The sequence below is a fragment of the Python bivittatus genome, unplaced genomic scaffold, assembly GCF_059951505.1.
Source record: "Python bivittatus isolate LINGU-HERP-01145 unplaced genomic scaffold, Pbiv_v1 ctg000220_np1212, whole genome shotgun sequence".
In the NCBI taxonomy this organism is placed as follows: domain Eukaryota; kingdom Metazoa; phylum Chordata; class Lepidosauria; order Squamata; family Pythonidae; genus Python; species Python bivittatus.
Genome location: NW_028277048.1, coordinates 30,491,274 through 30,506,827, shown reverse-complemented (window position 1 = coordinate 30,506,827; position 15,554 = coordinate 30,491,274). Strand labels below are relative to the sequence as shown.

The following is a 15,554-nucleotide window of genomic DNA, read 5'->3' as shown; positions in this document are numbered from 1 at the left end:
AATCAATCAATCAATCATATATATATATATATATATATATATATATATATATATATATATATATATATGTATATGTATATATGTATATGTATATGTATATATGTATATATGTATATGTATATGTATATATGTATATATGTATATATATGTATATATTTCAACGCTATACTGAATACAGAACATAGCAGGAACAAGGATGGGTTTTGTTTTGGTTTTTTTGCTTTTATTTATTATTTTTAAGGAATAAGTCTGTTTTCAGTTCTTTCATTAGGAAAGATATCTTTGCTATACAGAACTCACACACACAAAGTAATAAAATCCCCAACACAAAATATTATTCCTCACAAAGTCCACACTTTATTTTTAAAAAAGTGATTATTTGGGTTCATAAAAGGGTTAAAACTTAATATATATAATATGTGCAACTGTAAACAGATGTATGGGACAAGGCGTCAAATGCGGTTATACAGGCAGAGAACTTTAAAAAATTTTTTAGCTTCAAGACCAGGTTATAGTTTATATAAAAATTAAAAATTGTATAGTCTTTTTCTTCATCAGCTAAAATCTACAGAATTATCTTAAACTCTAACCGTCATCCCAAAAAATCTTGACAATCTATTATATTCAGTCATTTTATCATCTTTAAAATCTCTCTCAAGCTTTTAAACCTTTGTAGCAATTCTTTAAAATTTATTTTTTTTACATCTTTACAGCCTTCCAAATTAATGGAAAGACACACAAACAAAATCCAAAGAGACAAAAATGTATACTGGCTTTAACTCAAACCTTTATTTTAAAACAACGTCCAGTGGTTTCGTAAATGATAAAAATTCCCCCCTTCTCTACACAAATGTCATCTTATATACAGTTTTAATTACTTTAATAATCTGTCATTACCTCCCACTGTTTTTAACCGTCATAGCTTAGATCGGTTTTGCAGAAGCAGCTTTTTCACTCAAGAACATGGTTCTCATCTTGCCACAAGTTAAAAAAAAAGACACTTTTGCATGCTAACCCTGATTTTATTCCCCCCCCGTTGTCCTTCTTCTGACTATGACTATGCACATTCTCTCTGCACTGTCTTGTTGATCATCGGTGAACTGTGGCCTGTTAGATGTCTTAATGCCACTCTTATGGGCATACTGGGGGATGTGTGTGTGTTTAAAAACCGGAGAGGGGAAGTGGTGCAATTGTGCGTTAAAAGATCTGAACTATACATAGTCGGTCAAGAGAGCCTTATCCATCAAGACCCTTCGACTTTTGCCCCTCTCGCATGCCAACTTCAGTTCAAGGGTACAGCAGTCTTCCAAAGTTTCATTCAACAGCAGGGAGAACATGTGTATATTTTAGAGGATGAAAACACATGTCTGACTGTCTCCCCTGTATAATGCCCATAGTTTGCCTTCGGTTAATAAGGAATTTCCCTGTAAGGGGTTGGGGGGGAGATGCTGCTGGGCAGATGGCTCTTTAGATACTGGTTATAAACTAATTTTTTTTCTTATGTTTAAAAAAAAGCAAAATATATATGTATATACACACAGAGAGAAAGCGTAGAAACAAGCTCTTTACACGCTTCCCCTTCCTACCCAAAGTTCTGCAAATAAACAAATGTCTCTCTCCCATAGTTCCCGTCCCGCCCAATGGAGGGGGGAAAGGTTCTGCAGAGATCCACCCAGCAGTCCAGAAAACCCTGCAGGCAGGGCATTCCTCCCCATGCTATTTCAAATATATACACAATATATATATATATATATTTATATATATATTTATTTATTTATATAAATAGATAAATAATCCCAAACTCTGCAATGTGCCCACATCTCTCAATCTCCTCCATTTATATATACATACATAATTACACGCGCACATCCACACACATCCACACCATGAGCCTTCAGAGCAGCAAGTTGATCATGGGAGACTAGAGAGGGAACTGCCTCTGTAAGGGAGTAGGGGGGCCTAACTAGGAACCCGCTCTCCCCCACCTGACAACCCCAGAGTGCACCAATGCTAACCACCGGCTGCCTAATCCAATGAACACTTCCCTTTTCTGCCCCACAGGCAAAAGGATCTATTGGCTCTGCTGGGGTTGGCCTCTGGTGACCTGGAGTTCTCTCTCCTCGTGATGCACTGGCATATTCAAACCACCTCATACTTTGTGGTGCGTTCGGCTCTTCTGTTGACGGATAGGAAATCCCAGAGCTCTGCAGCTCAGCCTCAAAAGAGTTCGAGGAGACTGAATACTATCTGGGGTTGCCGGGAGACTGGGGAGAGAAAAGGAAACAAGGCAAAGGACAAGTCCAGAAGAAGACATTTCTCATCTCACCTCATAATAGTTTCCCATGTATGACAGGGCAGCTGTGGCTCTCCGGGTTCAGGGAAGAGGGCTCAGAAAGAAGGGTGGCACAGCGAGGGGCTCACATTAGAGAGAGAGAGAGAGAGAGAGAGAGAGAGGGAAAAAAAAACAAAGACACCAAAATCTAACGCTTTAAATGAGGTAGGTTCAAGTGCAGATGCTCCTCGCACATGGAAGATTGGAGGGGGGGGAGGGCTAGAGACAGGGAAGTTCTGTTTCCAATTTCTGCAAGGCAGTGCCTGCTTTCTCTCAGAAACAGACTTTTTCCAAAAAGCACACGTATAGACACCCACACTCACACACATTTTAAATCCAACACCTAAATTAAACAAAATCCAGAGGGAGGTGCTCTGGAAGGTGGATTGTCAAGCTAAACAAGTCTCTTTGAAGTCTCTTGTTACCTTGGTAGATTAGCAAGCAATAGAGATTAGGGTTTTTTGTTTTTTTTTAATTCTTCTTGCGCCCAACACGCACACACACAAAGGAAAAAAACCCTACAAATTCTTCCCTGGGGATTCAATAGCCATGCTGCAGCCCTCTTTCCCCAGCTCTGCTAGACAGAATGCCCCAGTCTCTCCCCCCACCCCAGTATATTTCTGATAGTCCATTATTTACAGGTGCACAGGGGTAGAAGGATCCCCATTTCGGCCACAAAAGAAAAATACTAAAAAGAAAACCCTGAGTTCCAGTTTATCAGTTTCCCACCCCAGATGGAGTTGCTAGCGGCTGCTGCTTTTTGTTGGGGAAAAAGTTGGTTGCCTTGTCAAGAAGCAGGAGGCAACTGGACCCAACTGCCAAAAGAACCAACTTGATATAAACCTCCACCAATATTGGCTTGCAGGGGCAAGTAGGCTGACACTGCCCCCTTTAAATCTGGGTCCTGGCTACCCCACGAGCATGTTGGGATGGCAAGTTCCAATCATGCTTTCCCTGGGTGACTCTCTACCACACTGGCTGGTTGGGAGAGCCGGCAGAAAAGGCCTCTCTCACCGAGCCTGTGCCACCATTCGTGCCAGGCCATCAGGGTTGGCCTCTGCCTTGTCAAAGAGCCTCCTGGGGCTAGTTCATCCACTTCCTGCAGTTCCAGGCTCCACAATGGCACGGGATTTTGTGCTGATCATCTTCAAAGTCAAACTGGTAGTCATATGTCAGCTGCAGAAGAAGGAAATTGGAACAGAGTAAGGCTCGGGCTTTTTTCTGGCACCCCAACGGCTGGCCCTCCAGAGGGGTTTGGATGAGAAATCCAAGCCCTTGCAGAGGCCACCAGGAGGAGGGCAGCTGCTCCAAGAGTTGTTCTGTTAGTGAGGTCTTAAGGTAGGTTCACTTTCATTTTCTACCAGCAGCGGTAGAAAAGCAAAATGGCCTTCCCTTCGACATATTTCTATTCCTGAACTATAACAAGAACATGGATACACAGTCATGTGAAAAAGAAATACACCCCATGTAAAGTCTTTTTCTTTTTTAACAATTGTGGATATTTTATCTTCATTCAAACAATTTATAAAGATAAAGGTGATATAATTGAACAAAAAAAAACCCCTATGAAAAATCAACTTTGCAATCATTTATTCAATAAAAAATTAAAAGAGATGCCATTTCCTTCCATAGAAAAAGTAAGTACACCCTTGCCTCTACTACCTGGTATTGCCCCCTTTGGCAGAAACAACCTCAAGTAGGCATTTCTTATAACTATCAACAGCCTCTGACATCAACTGGGAGGAATTTCTCCCCACTCCCTCATGTAGACTTTTTTCAGCTGTTTGAGGGGTTTCTTGCATCCACAGCCAGTTTCAAATCATCCCACAGCATCTCAATAGGATTTAGATCTGGGCTTTGACTTGGCCATTCCAGAACCCTCTATTTCTTTGTTTTTAGCATTCCTTGGTGGATTTACTGAGATGTTTAGGGTCACTGTCATGTTGCAAGGTCCACTTTTGGTTGACCTCCAATCTTCTGACAGATGGTTTCACATTATCCTTAAGCACCCACTGGTACAATGAAGAATTCATAGTGGATTCTATGCTGCCCTGATGCAGCAAAACAGCCCCAAACCATAACTTTTCCACCATCATGCTTTGTAGTTTGTATCAAGTTCTTCTGGTGAAGTGCTGTCTTGTTTTTACTGAACCTGTCTTCTGGTATTGTGGCCAAATAACTCTATCTTCGCCTTGTCTGTCCGGAGTACGTTGTTCCAGAAGTCCTGGTTTTGCCTAGGTGTTCAATGAGCAAACTTTAGTCTTGCCCTGGTGTCTGGACAGCAAAGGTTTCCTCCTGGCACACCTCCCATATAGATCTAATTTGTGCAGCTTCTTCTAATGGGAGACACATGCACTTTGACATCAATAGTGGCAAGAGCTACCTGTAGCTCATGTAATGAAATTCTGGGATTCTTAGAGACTTTTTTCAGAACCTTGTGTTCTGCTCTTGGGCTGAACTTGCTGAGATGGCTTGGCCTGGGCAAGTTGGCAGTTGTTTGAAATCTTCTCCACTTGTAGATGATCTTCCAGACAGTGGAATGATTGATGGCCAATTGTTTGGTGATCTTTTTAATCTCTTCCCAGACTCATAGGCATCTACAACCTTCTTTCTGAAGGCCTCAGAGAGCTCTTTCGATCTAGGCATAGTGATACCACAGACTTCAACAACAAAGAACAAACTAAATGTCCAAAGTTTAAATAAGGCAGATTCCTCACAGATCCTCTCTAATGATGTTCTAATCATTTGCACCTCATCTGGTACACCTGATTCTAATTTTAGGTATTTGAGGTAGTGATAAATATAGGGGTGTACTTACTTTTTCCACATGCAAAATTTGCATTTATGTTTATTTAAATTACACAATGGACTACAACATGTAAATGGTGCATGAACTTTATTATATCCCCTTTATCTATTAATAGTGTTGAAATGATGATCAAATATCTGTATATTGAAATGCATGTAGTCCTCAAGTTACAGAGGTAATTAAGACTGGAATTTCCGTCGCTATGCGATGTGGTCTTTAGGTGAAACATCACATGACCGCATCACTTAGCGATGGCACTCCCTGTTGCCATCGTTAACCAAATCCCACCCTGGTCCAAGTCACTCCTGGCTTAGTTTCTCCCAGCCCTGAGCCTCAGTAAGGTAAGGGACTGCCGCCTCTGCCTCCTCTTGAACTCCCCCCACCCACCTATCTCCCCTCACTTTTGGGTGCCCTGCACAGTAGTACTCCTCAGTGGCAGCAGTGGCGCCGATGGCACTGGGACTGAAGTAGAGGCCCAGAGCCTTCAGCAGTCTCAGCCAGCTGCCACCACCCCTGGGCCTCAACTTCAACCCCAACGCTGTCAAGAAGTACCACCTCAAGCCTTGCTCTGCGGCCAGCCACCCCAGTGCCACAGCGCAAAGCCCCTGCCACCCTGCACTCTGCAGGCCCTGCTGCACCCAGCTGACCTTAGCCGTCTTCCTCCTGCTGCTGATGAGGCACACCTGGCCTGGCCCTATGCGAGGCAGCTGCTGGACGCACCAGACCTTCTTCCCAAGGCCGCTCACACTGTTCTTCAAAAGGCCTTTGGGCTTCTGAGGCCTTCCAAAGCATCACGAGAACAAGAGAACGGTGCGAGCAGGGCTTGAGGCGGCACTCAGTGGTGGGGGTGCTGGGGCTTAAGAAATGGCCTGGGAGCAATGGCAGCTGGCTGAGACTGCTGAAGGCCCTGGGTCTCTACTTCAGCCTCAGTACCACTGCTGAAGAGTACCGCTGTGCAGGTTGGGGGGAGGGCAGAGATGGGGGGAGATAGGCAGGTGGGGGGTGTTGAAGTGCCACTGCGGTTGTAAGTACAGGTAGGCTGCCAAGCACCCAAATTTTGATCACGTGACCGTGGGGGCACTGCAATGGCCATACATTCGGAGACTGGAAGTAAGTACCATTTTTTCAGCGCCAGTGTAACTTCAAACGGTTGCTGAACGAATGGTCATAACTCGAGGACTACCTGTATGTTGAAAAAGTCAAACATTTCAATGGGGTGTACTTACTTTTTCGCATGACTTTATATGTACACACCTGTCAAATATTGGTACAGACTAGGAATGGATTGAATACAGACACTGAAAGTGAGATTTTCATATCCCCACATTCAGAATAAGCAGGCCACGTTAAGAGTCTGTGCAGCATTAAAACCAAAGTGAAATAAGCCAAACTTCGTTTTTGATGCGTGCCTCTCCCCTCATTTAGGATACATATGGGTCCTACCATTTAAAAGCAATGACCACATTATGGGAGAACTGTGTTGAAGCTTAGCAAGTCAGAATTTTGCCAATATATAGATGAGAGACCACTGGAAGCCTGTACGTACTAGTTTGAGTTTGACAACAAGTGATGAAAAATAGAACATTCTAAGTAAATAAGCTTAAAGAGTATTAGAGCATGAAAAGTACTGTTATCATATTTTCTTTGCAAACACTTCAAGGATTGGGAAGTTATTGTGAAGGAATGGTTGGATGAAGGCCGTGCTCGAGGAGATAAGCATTCCCTTAGCCCTCAACAGGAGCGTGGGAAGTTTAAGAAGATGAGACTGGCACCACCCTAAGGAATTCATGGTGTTTTGGCCTGGTGGCTTGGGAAGTTAGATTCAGTCTGGAGAGATTCTATCTTGAGCTGGAAGCTAATAAACGCATCAGAACTGTATCTGCACTGTCTCAGGGAGTTCTTTGGGCTGAACCTGACATCAATCTCTCCAGACTCATACTACCATCGAGAGGGGGGAATTGGAATATGGCAACGGATCCCCAGGGGGCAAATCTGACACCCCAGTTGTTGGCAGCAGCCCTGCTACAACATCAACAGCAAGCGGATGCCCAGATTAATAATCTCCAAGAAGCTATGGGGCAGTTAATACAACAGCTCACACTGGGAGCCCAGCCACCACCTCCCCCGCCACTGATATTGCTACGTTCACCTGGTAGCATGCCTAAGAAGTATGGAGGTGAGGTGGAGCAGATGAGAACCTTCTTGGCACAATGCGAGTTGTTCATGACAGCAGACAGGGAGAGTTCCCTACAGACCGAACAAGAGTGGCTTTTGTGATGAGTTTATTGAAGGGCGCAGCAGCCAAGTGGGTGACCCCTCTCACAGAGACAGGTGATCCAGTGCTCAACAACTACCAAATTTTTGTAGCTGCCTTCAGGGGGCATTTTGGAGATCCAGTGAGAGGAGGAATAAGAGGTGGAGGCAATCCTGGACTCTCGCAGGAGAGGAAAGGGAATTCAGTATCTGATTCATTGGAAGGGCTATCCTGAAGCAGAGCGTTCTTGGGAGAATACAAGGAACATTCATGCCCCCGAGCTGGTCATTGACTTCCATAGACGTTTCCCCAGCAAGCTGAAGCCTTGAGTGCTGCCCGGTGCGCCAGTGGTTAATCAGCAAGAAGAGGGCGGGGGCAGCATGCTGGAGGAAGGTTTGGTGGGGGCTTTAGGGGAGGAGCGGGCTGGAGCAAGCAGTCCGCAGCCTTCCACTTCAGGTTTGCATGTGGTAGGGGGGAGGGGGGCTGATTCTGCTAATGTTGGAGCTGTTTTCCAGGACCGATAGAATGGTGGGAAGGAAGAGCCAGAAGGTAAGGAGAGACCATCATCACCTGACCTTTCATCTCTACCACCTTTGCCGAGTTCTCATGAGAACTCCGAGGGGGAGGATGGAGATGGAGGGAGGGGTGATGTGAAGGAATGGTTGGATGAAGCCACGCTTGAGGAGATAAGCATTCCCTTAGCCCTCCACAGGAGAGTGGGAAGTTTAAGAAGATGAGACTGGCACCACCCTAAGGAATTCACGGTGTTGTGGTTTGCTGACTTGGGAAGTTAGATTCAGTCTGGAGAGATTCTGTCTTGAGGTGGAAGCTAATAAATGCAACAGAACTGTATCTGCACTGTCTCAGGGAGTTCTTTGGGCTGAACCTGACAATTATGCACGATACAGGTAGTACTCGACTTATGACAGCAATTGGGACTGGAATTTTCGTCGCTAAGTGATCCAGTTGTAAAGTGTGAATGCATTGTTTAGCGGCAGTAATCCCTGTGGTCCCAGTTGCCGTCGTTAACTGAATCCCATGGTTGTTAGGCGAGGCAACTTCCTGCCCACAACCAAAGTCAGTCCCAGGCTGGCAGGCAGGTAAGTGGCTGCTGCCGAATGGAGGAAGGAGGGAGGGGGTGCAAGAGGCACCATGTGGGTCAGGAAGGGGGTGTGAGGGAGTGCTGCACAGATCAGGGAGGGTGCGCATGAGGCGTCATGCAGATTGGGGAGAGTGCGCATGAGGCGTCACGCAGGTCAGGGAGGGTGCAAGGGGATGTGTGAGAGGCACGGATCAGGTGTGCAAGGGGCACTGTGTGGGTCAGGGAGGGCGAGCGGGGGTGTGCGAGTACACAGCGCAAGTGCAGAGGGGCTGTGGGAGGGGACGCAGGTGGGGGAGACTTACCCCAGCAACTTGCAACCTTCCCTGCCAGCTTCCCCACTGACTTTCTGGGGAAGCTGGCAGGGAAGGTTGTAAATGGCTATCATGTGACCGCAGGGCACTTAGCAACCAGTCGTAAATGTGAAAAGGTTGCCAAGCACCCAGATCGTGTTCACATGACTGCGGGGGTGTTGGGACAGCTGGAATTCCGAGGACCAGTCATAACCACCATTTGTTCAGCACTATCGTAATTTGGAAAAGTCATGTACTGAATGGTCATAGGTCAAGGATTACCTTATGCTCATTTCTGTGCTATTTTTATGTACAATAATCCAATATTTACCTCCTCTCCTTTGGGTATTCGGCGACTTGAGATGATTATTATCTTGTCCTCCTTGTCAAAAGTCACAACCTCAGCCACACAATTTGGTGCACAGGAATGATTAATGTACCTTGTAGGGGAAGAAGAAGGAAAATCATACAAGGGGGCACTGGGTCCTTCACTGTGGAAACCCATTCCATGAAATATCAGAAGAACTCAGTGTGGAATTCTTCAGAACGTTCTTAAAAGTCTGGAGTGGTGCCTGATCAGGATAATTGTAGCAGGATTCTTGCATTCTATTCTTAACATTAACAGGACTAAGGGTTTATGAGGACAAAGAACTTATGAAAAAATATGTACCATATTAAGAACCCTAGGTCCTGAAGGAAACACCTTGGGCAGAATTTAATAATGATTGCCTTTATTTTTATTATTAATCTTACTGTTACTATCACCTTGCTTAATGAATGCTTTCTATCTTGGCTTTTATATTTCGTTTTTCTAATATGTTTTAATTGATTTGCACACTGTCCAGATTTTGCTGGTGTAAAATACACTAAAATCAAATACAATTATGAACAATCTTATTTCATTTTTTAAAAAAACTTCTAGTTTTAAAGGAAATAATGGTTTTCTGTTGAAGGACAAAATATGACAGTTGTGTATCCAGTTGTGAATCCAAGAATTAATTGGCCAACAGGCTGTACAGCTTTTAGCTGTAGCACTTCAGAAGTATTTATGACACTCTATCAATACGTTTTTCTCACTGAAAAAATGTTCTGACCAGTAACGAATAACTAGTATTGGCCAGTAACAAAAAACACAACCAGGCACATTTAAATCCATGAATTTTACATAGGTTGTTTTTCCTCTACTTCAAGTGAGAACTTGAGAACTGAAGAGAAATCTTCCCATTTAAAATCAACTTCCTCTGATCAACAAAGCCTGTGAATGCATCACGTGAGCTAATAGTCTTTAATTCTGGAAACAAATACTTTGTAAATATAAATTCACTCACCTGGCAGGGCCACCTGTCAGGGTGGCATCAATTACATGCTCATTATTGATACGGAACATGTAGATGCCTCGGTTCTGGAAAAGCATGAAAAGAGAAATTATATGGCATGTTTTATGTTTCCTTCATGCCTCACATTCTTACCATCAATCTCAGCTGAATTTATATTGGCTGCTTTGGCAGCACAAATGCTAGGGACATGCATGAGATTGGTCTCTTTGGAAAAAGAGGGCCTGACGTGATCCACATCTAGCACCAAAATGTTTACACTGAAATTTATTCATCCATTGGCTGAAGAAACATCAATGTATGTTTAAATATATACAGTTAGTCCTTGATTAACTATGGTAACTGGGACCAGAATTTCAGTTGCTAAATGATGTGGTTATAAAGCACATCATGTGACTGCATCGCTTAGCGATGGCAATTCTGGCACTCCCCATTGCTGTCGTTAAGCGAGGATCATAGGTCATGAAGCAAGTCCCAGGTGGCTTGCAAGCAGGCTGGCAGGCAAGTAAGGGGCAGTGTGAGGTGGGGCAGCTGTTGCTGAGCAGGGGAGAGTGCATGAGCGGCCCACGAGATGTAGCACAAGTGTGGCGGGGCTGAGGGGTGGCTGCTGCTGGGCAGGGAGGTCTTTGATTCTGCCTGTGGGAAGCCGGCAGGGAAGGTCGCAAATGGCGATTGCATGACTGCAGGACACTGCAACCATCGTAAGCGCGAGCGAGCTGCCAAGCACCCAGATTGTGATCATGTGACTGCAGGGGTGCTGTGATGATCAGAACTTCAAGGACCAGTCGTAAGTCTCCTTTTTCAGCACCGATGTAACTTTAAATGGTCCCTGAATGAATGGTTGGTAAGCAAGGTCTACCTGTATATACTTTTAACATATGAATATGGAAAAAACTAGAACGACCTTAGTAGATAACCACATGGAAAAGTAAAGGGCCAGAAACAGACTGGTTCGTTCAGCTTCAAAAAGCAGTGCACCACACATTTCCTTGCAAGCACAATGATGAGTTTTGACAAAACAGAATCTGGGTAAGCTATTCAGAGACTCTGCTAGCACCCACCTCAAAACTTTTCTTGGCTTAAAATTGCATATATTACAGAAAAGGTACATAGAAAACTTCAGGAGAAATGGCATACAAAAAAATACTATGTCTTCTTTTTATAAAATTAATTGATCTGCAGAATGGTGTAAAATTTTGATGGAGTGGACAGATGCCATACATGTGATAATGATATAGACTAGACTTATACATCTCTATCACAAGCTATTCTTCCCCAATTAAAGGACAGAACAGAATTCAGGGAGAGAATCATCATGTAGTTCAGTGGCAATTTGAGATCTGGAAATATCCAATATCCAATCAAAAACTGGTTCTAACTAAATGAGGACCCTTCACACCAGTATCAATCAATATCAGTAAATTTTATTACAGTCACTGACCAGTACAAGCCTTCATACCAATAACTAAGCTAAGTGCCCTTCTCACTATAAATGTTAATCTAGAATGATACCACTCTGTATCACCCTCCACAAAGACCTGCTTCCCAAGCTAGGGACACCCACCCATCCTGTAATTAGAGATGGATGTTTCTATTTCCCTACCACACCTATATTCCAGAACAGAGGTCTTGCTCCACCCCCTACCTGCTCCTCATAGATCTTCTCCCGCCTGTTAGCAACCTCGTTGCGGATGATGGTGCCAATGTATTCAATAACCATTGTGTGCTTCTCAAGATCCTTGGCAGCATAAAGCCCAAGCCCCTGGATGCGGGACCGGGCCAGGTACACATTGTTCTTCCATTCTGTCTTGAGACGGCGGTACTGTGAGGACTTGGAGTGCACAAACTGCTTGCTATAGGGCGTGTTTGTTTCACCTGTGAATGTACTCTGGTAAGCTTTGGACATGCTGGTGCTGTTCAGAGTGTGGGGCCTTCAAAATATATAGGGAGAGAGGGGAGAAAAAGAAATGTGTATGAAGCCTATCAGCAAGGGTAGTTAAGAATTAGGACAAAATACAGAGATTTTGAGATGCAACTATCATTGGGGCTGTGTTGGATAGGTAGTACCCAGCTTCTTCTGATCCTAATTGCTGAAAACCATTGACAAAGTTCTTTGCCATTTCAAGGTGGAAAAAAGACCTCTAAACTGTGAACTGTAAAATAGGCATATAGTTTAAAAGAAAAACCTGTTCCCCGTATCTGAGAAAACAATCTAGAATCTGCCTATGTTGTATCATACAGCTGGGAGATAAATCTTCAAGACCATGAATTTATCCAATCTCCTTGTTAAACGATCTAAGTTAATGGCCACTCACCACAACTTGTCCAATGAATTCCACAACATAATTTTGCACTATATGTTCTCTTTCTTCTGCTCTAAAGCTCCTAATTAGTTTCACTGGGTGATTATTGGTATTAGTGTATTGACCACAAGAAACATTTATTCCCGTTATTTTCCTCCATGTCATGCATGATTTTGCACACGTCACCTTTCTAAACTAAACAATCCCAAAGGCTCTAGCTTTTTCTGAAAGGAAAGTGTTAGTTCCCTCTGATCATTTTGGTTGTCCTCTTTTACAGCTGTATTATATCCCTTTTCAAAGGTGGTGACCAGAACTGAACATGGTATTTCAGATGCAATTGTACCCCAGAATTGGAAGAGAAGGTAAGAAATACTGGGTCCTTCCTATGCTTTGCAAGCTTCTCAGTGGCTGCTCATGTCTAACTTCTTGTGCCACTACACCAGGGCCACAGAAACATAGGAAGCTCCCTTGTTTTAAATTATGAGTGGCTGGCCATGGTCTTTCATATCAAATACAATTGTGTCCCAGAACTTTCTGCATACAAAGGAAGGGCTCCTACCACTGATACATTCTCCTCCTCCACTCTCTCAACTTGATGTCTCAACATGGATTCTCTCATTGAAGATCAGCAATCAAAGGAGCAACATAGATGCTGCTCACTCACCGTTTGTAGTGTGTAAGGATTTTGGGTTCCGATCGAGCACAACCAGTGGGATTGATCATGAGTGGCAGCTCCATGAGTGGATGGCGTCCATAGCGAAACAGATAATTCTGGCAGCTTTCTACACCAGGTAGCTGGGAAAAGAAGGGCACGTATTTTTTTCACTTCCTTAATATATTCCTAATGCATGAGCAGTCCTTTCTCCTGGAGCAGTATAGAGGCTAAGATGCTGAATAAGACACAAGGAATCTCAGAGCCAAGTCTACCCTCAATTAGAGAGGCTCACCAGGTAACTATTTGCAACTCACTGTCAGCTTAATCTATTTCATAGGGTTGTCAGTATGAGAAAACAATAGAGAGCATTATGCAATCTTGCCAGGGTTCCTGGAGAAAAGACAGTATGAATGGAGAATAAGCCAGTCCCTTGCATAAGCCTACTGAGCTAAAGCAAATCCATTCCCATAGCACATATTCAAGTGGTAAAAATAGGAGATGAGCAAGTTTAGCATCCTAATTTCCAGAACTGGTCTCATGAACCAGTTTATCAGTATCGACTAGAAATCATGCTGTATGCTGTATTTCTGGGACTGTGGCTTTTAGCTGAACTTTCTATGAACTGTGGGTCAACTCAAGCACAACACCAAGCGTATTTCTCAGATAATGCAAAGTTCCTTTGGTGAGAATTAGAATGCTACCAGGATGACACACTAATTGTGTGGACCCCACTGAAAAAGGGGGTGAGGATGGGACTGAGTTATAAGGCATCTTCAGTTTACTATAAGCCAAGAAAACATATATAATTTATTCAAAGTTGATAGTGTCTGCTTTACACTAATCTGAGTATGTTTGATTAAATATGATCATGTGCCTTGGTAGATTTGGAATGGAGATGTTAGCCAGTTCTGCCACCAGGATAAATCGCAGGGATAAATTTCAGATAAATTACCACCCACAACCACCACCCTGTGAGGTGAGTTGGGAGGAGAGAGAGGGACTGGCCCAAAGTACCCAGCTGGCTTTCATGCCCAAGGCGGGACCAGAACTCACGGTCTCCTGCTTTCTAGCCCAGTGCCTTCACCACTAGACCAAACTTGCTCCTACTTCACAGCTTCATTTCTGAAAAGCTGGCCAGGGCAATCCTAGAAGTGGTGGCTATAGTCTTGGGGAGCTTCAATATCCACACTAAGACTGTTGTTAGCTTGGCATTTCATAGTTTCCATGACAGCCATGGAAACACCCCTATTTGTCATTCTGCCCACGCAGAGGGCAGGATACATCCTCAACCTGGTTTAGCTGTTAGGTGTGAGAGGGGCGTAAAGGAGTTGAATGATCCCATTATGATTAGATCATTTCCTGGCAAGATTTGGGCTGATGACACCAGTTGTACTTCCTGATTCAGGGTTCCAATTTCTTGCATTTGGTACATACAGACTCTGCAATGCGCAGAACAGCATGCACGGTCAAGCCAAAGAGCTCTTCTCCTTTTAGATACTCGGGGAAAAGTCGCAGCATGTCAGCTTCCTTGCGCATCATAGCCACTGGTTCGATGATGCGGTTCCAGACAGCTGTTACAACAGAGAAAAAAGGAAAAAGAATTGAAGATGAGACATGTTCATTCATCTGAGACAGACAAGCACATATCTGCTGGGGGGAAGAATCAGAAACCAGACTCCAAATATATCAAAATGGCAGCAGGACAGTCCTCTATGATTTCAGGTTTTCAGGAATTCATGCATAAATATGCAAAAACTAATGATGGCAACAAACATGCATTAGACAACCTTCAACAATTGCTAAGTAGATGCATGCAGCCAGGCTCCCTAAAAACAGATTGACTGCAGGGCAGAATTGGGCAAAAGACTCTTTCTCATTATATCCATGCCAAAAGGCATGCATTATATATTTGGTCCACCAAAACAATTTGTTTCTTTTTATTACCCATTTTCCAATTAATTATCTAAATATTAAAACTCTGCGTAATATTATAGAGTACAGGTAGTCCTCGGTTAACAATGGTAATTGTGACTGGAATTTCTGTTGCTAAGTGATGTGGTCGTAAAGTGCAACATCACATGACTGCATTGCTTAGCAACGGCACTTCCAGTACTCCCCTTTGCTGTCATTAAGTGAGGATCACAGGTCGTTAAACGAGTCTCAGGTGGCTTACAAGCAAGTCAGCAGGCAGGTAAGTGGCTGCTGCTGGGTGGGGGAGTACGTGCGGGTGGCTGGTGAGGCACGGTATGAGTGCTGCGGAGCCAGCTGCTGCCAGGTGGGAGAGAGTGCAAGCGACTTACCAGAGTGACTTGCAACCTTCCCTACCAGCTTCTCCACTGACTTTGCTTGAGGGAAGCCAGCAGGAAAGGTCGCAAATGGCGATCACGTGACTGTGGGATGCTGCAACTGTTGAAAGTGAGAGCCAGTTGCCAAGCGCCCAAATCACGACCATGTGACTGCAGGGGTGCTGGGACA

At 44.0% G+C, this 15,554-nt stretch overlaps 1 protein-coding gene across 9 annotated transcripts in view; it reads right to left on the bottom strand.

Annotated features, from left to right (window-relative positions):
• Nucleotides 1–2,456: 2,456 nt before the first annotated feature.
• The window catches only part of KMT2D (lysine methyltransferase 2D), a 109,285-nt gene continuing 96,187 nt past the window's right edge, over nucleotides 2,457–15,554 (bottom strand). For 8 of the 9 annotated variants that reach the window (XM_088138237.1, XM_088138233.1, XM_088138238.1 and 5 more), the window contains 6 exons: nucleotides 14,514–14,650; nucleotides 13,089–13,219; nucleotides 11,767–12,052; nucleotides 10,116–10,189; nucleotides 9,119–9,227; nucleotides 2,457–3,508 (listed from right to left, as the gene is read on the bottom strand). In XM_088138237.1, the coding sequence (XP_087994363.1) occupies nucleotides 3,416–3,508; nucleotides 9,119–9,227; nucleotides 10,116–10,189; nucleotides 11,767–12,052; nucleotides 13,089–13,219; nucleotides 14,514–14,650 (830 nt within the window). In that variant the 3' untranslated portion in view covers nucleotides 2,457–3,415. The other variant, XM_088138239.1, reaches the window with a different exon arrangement.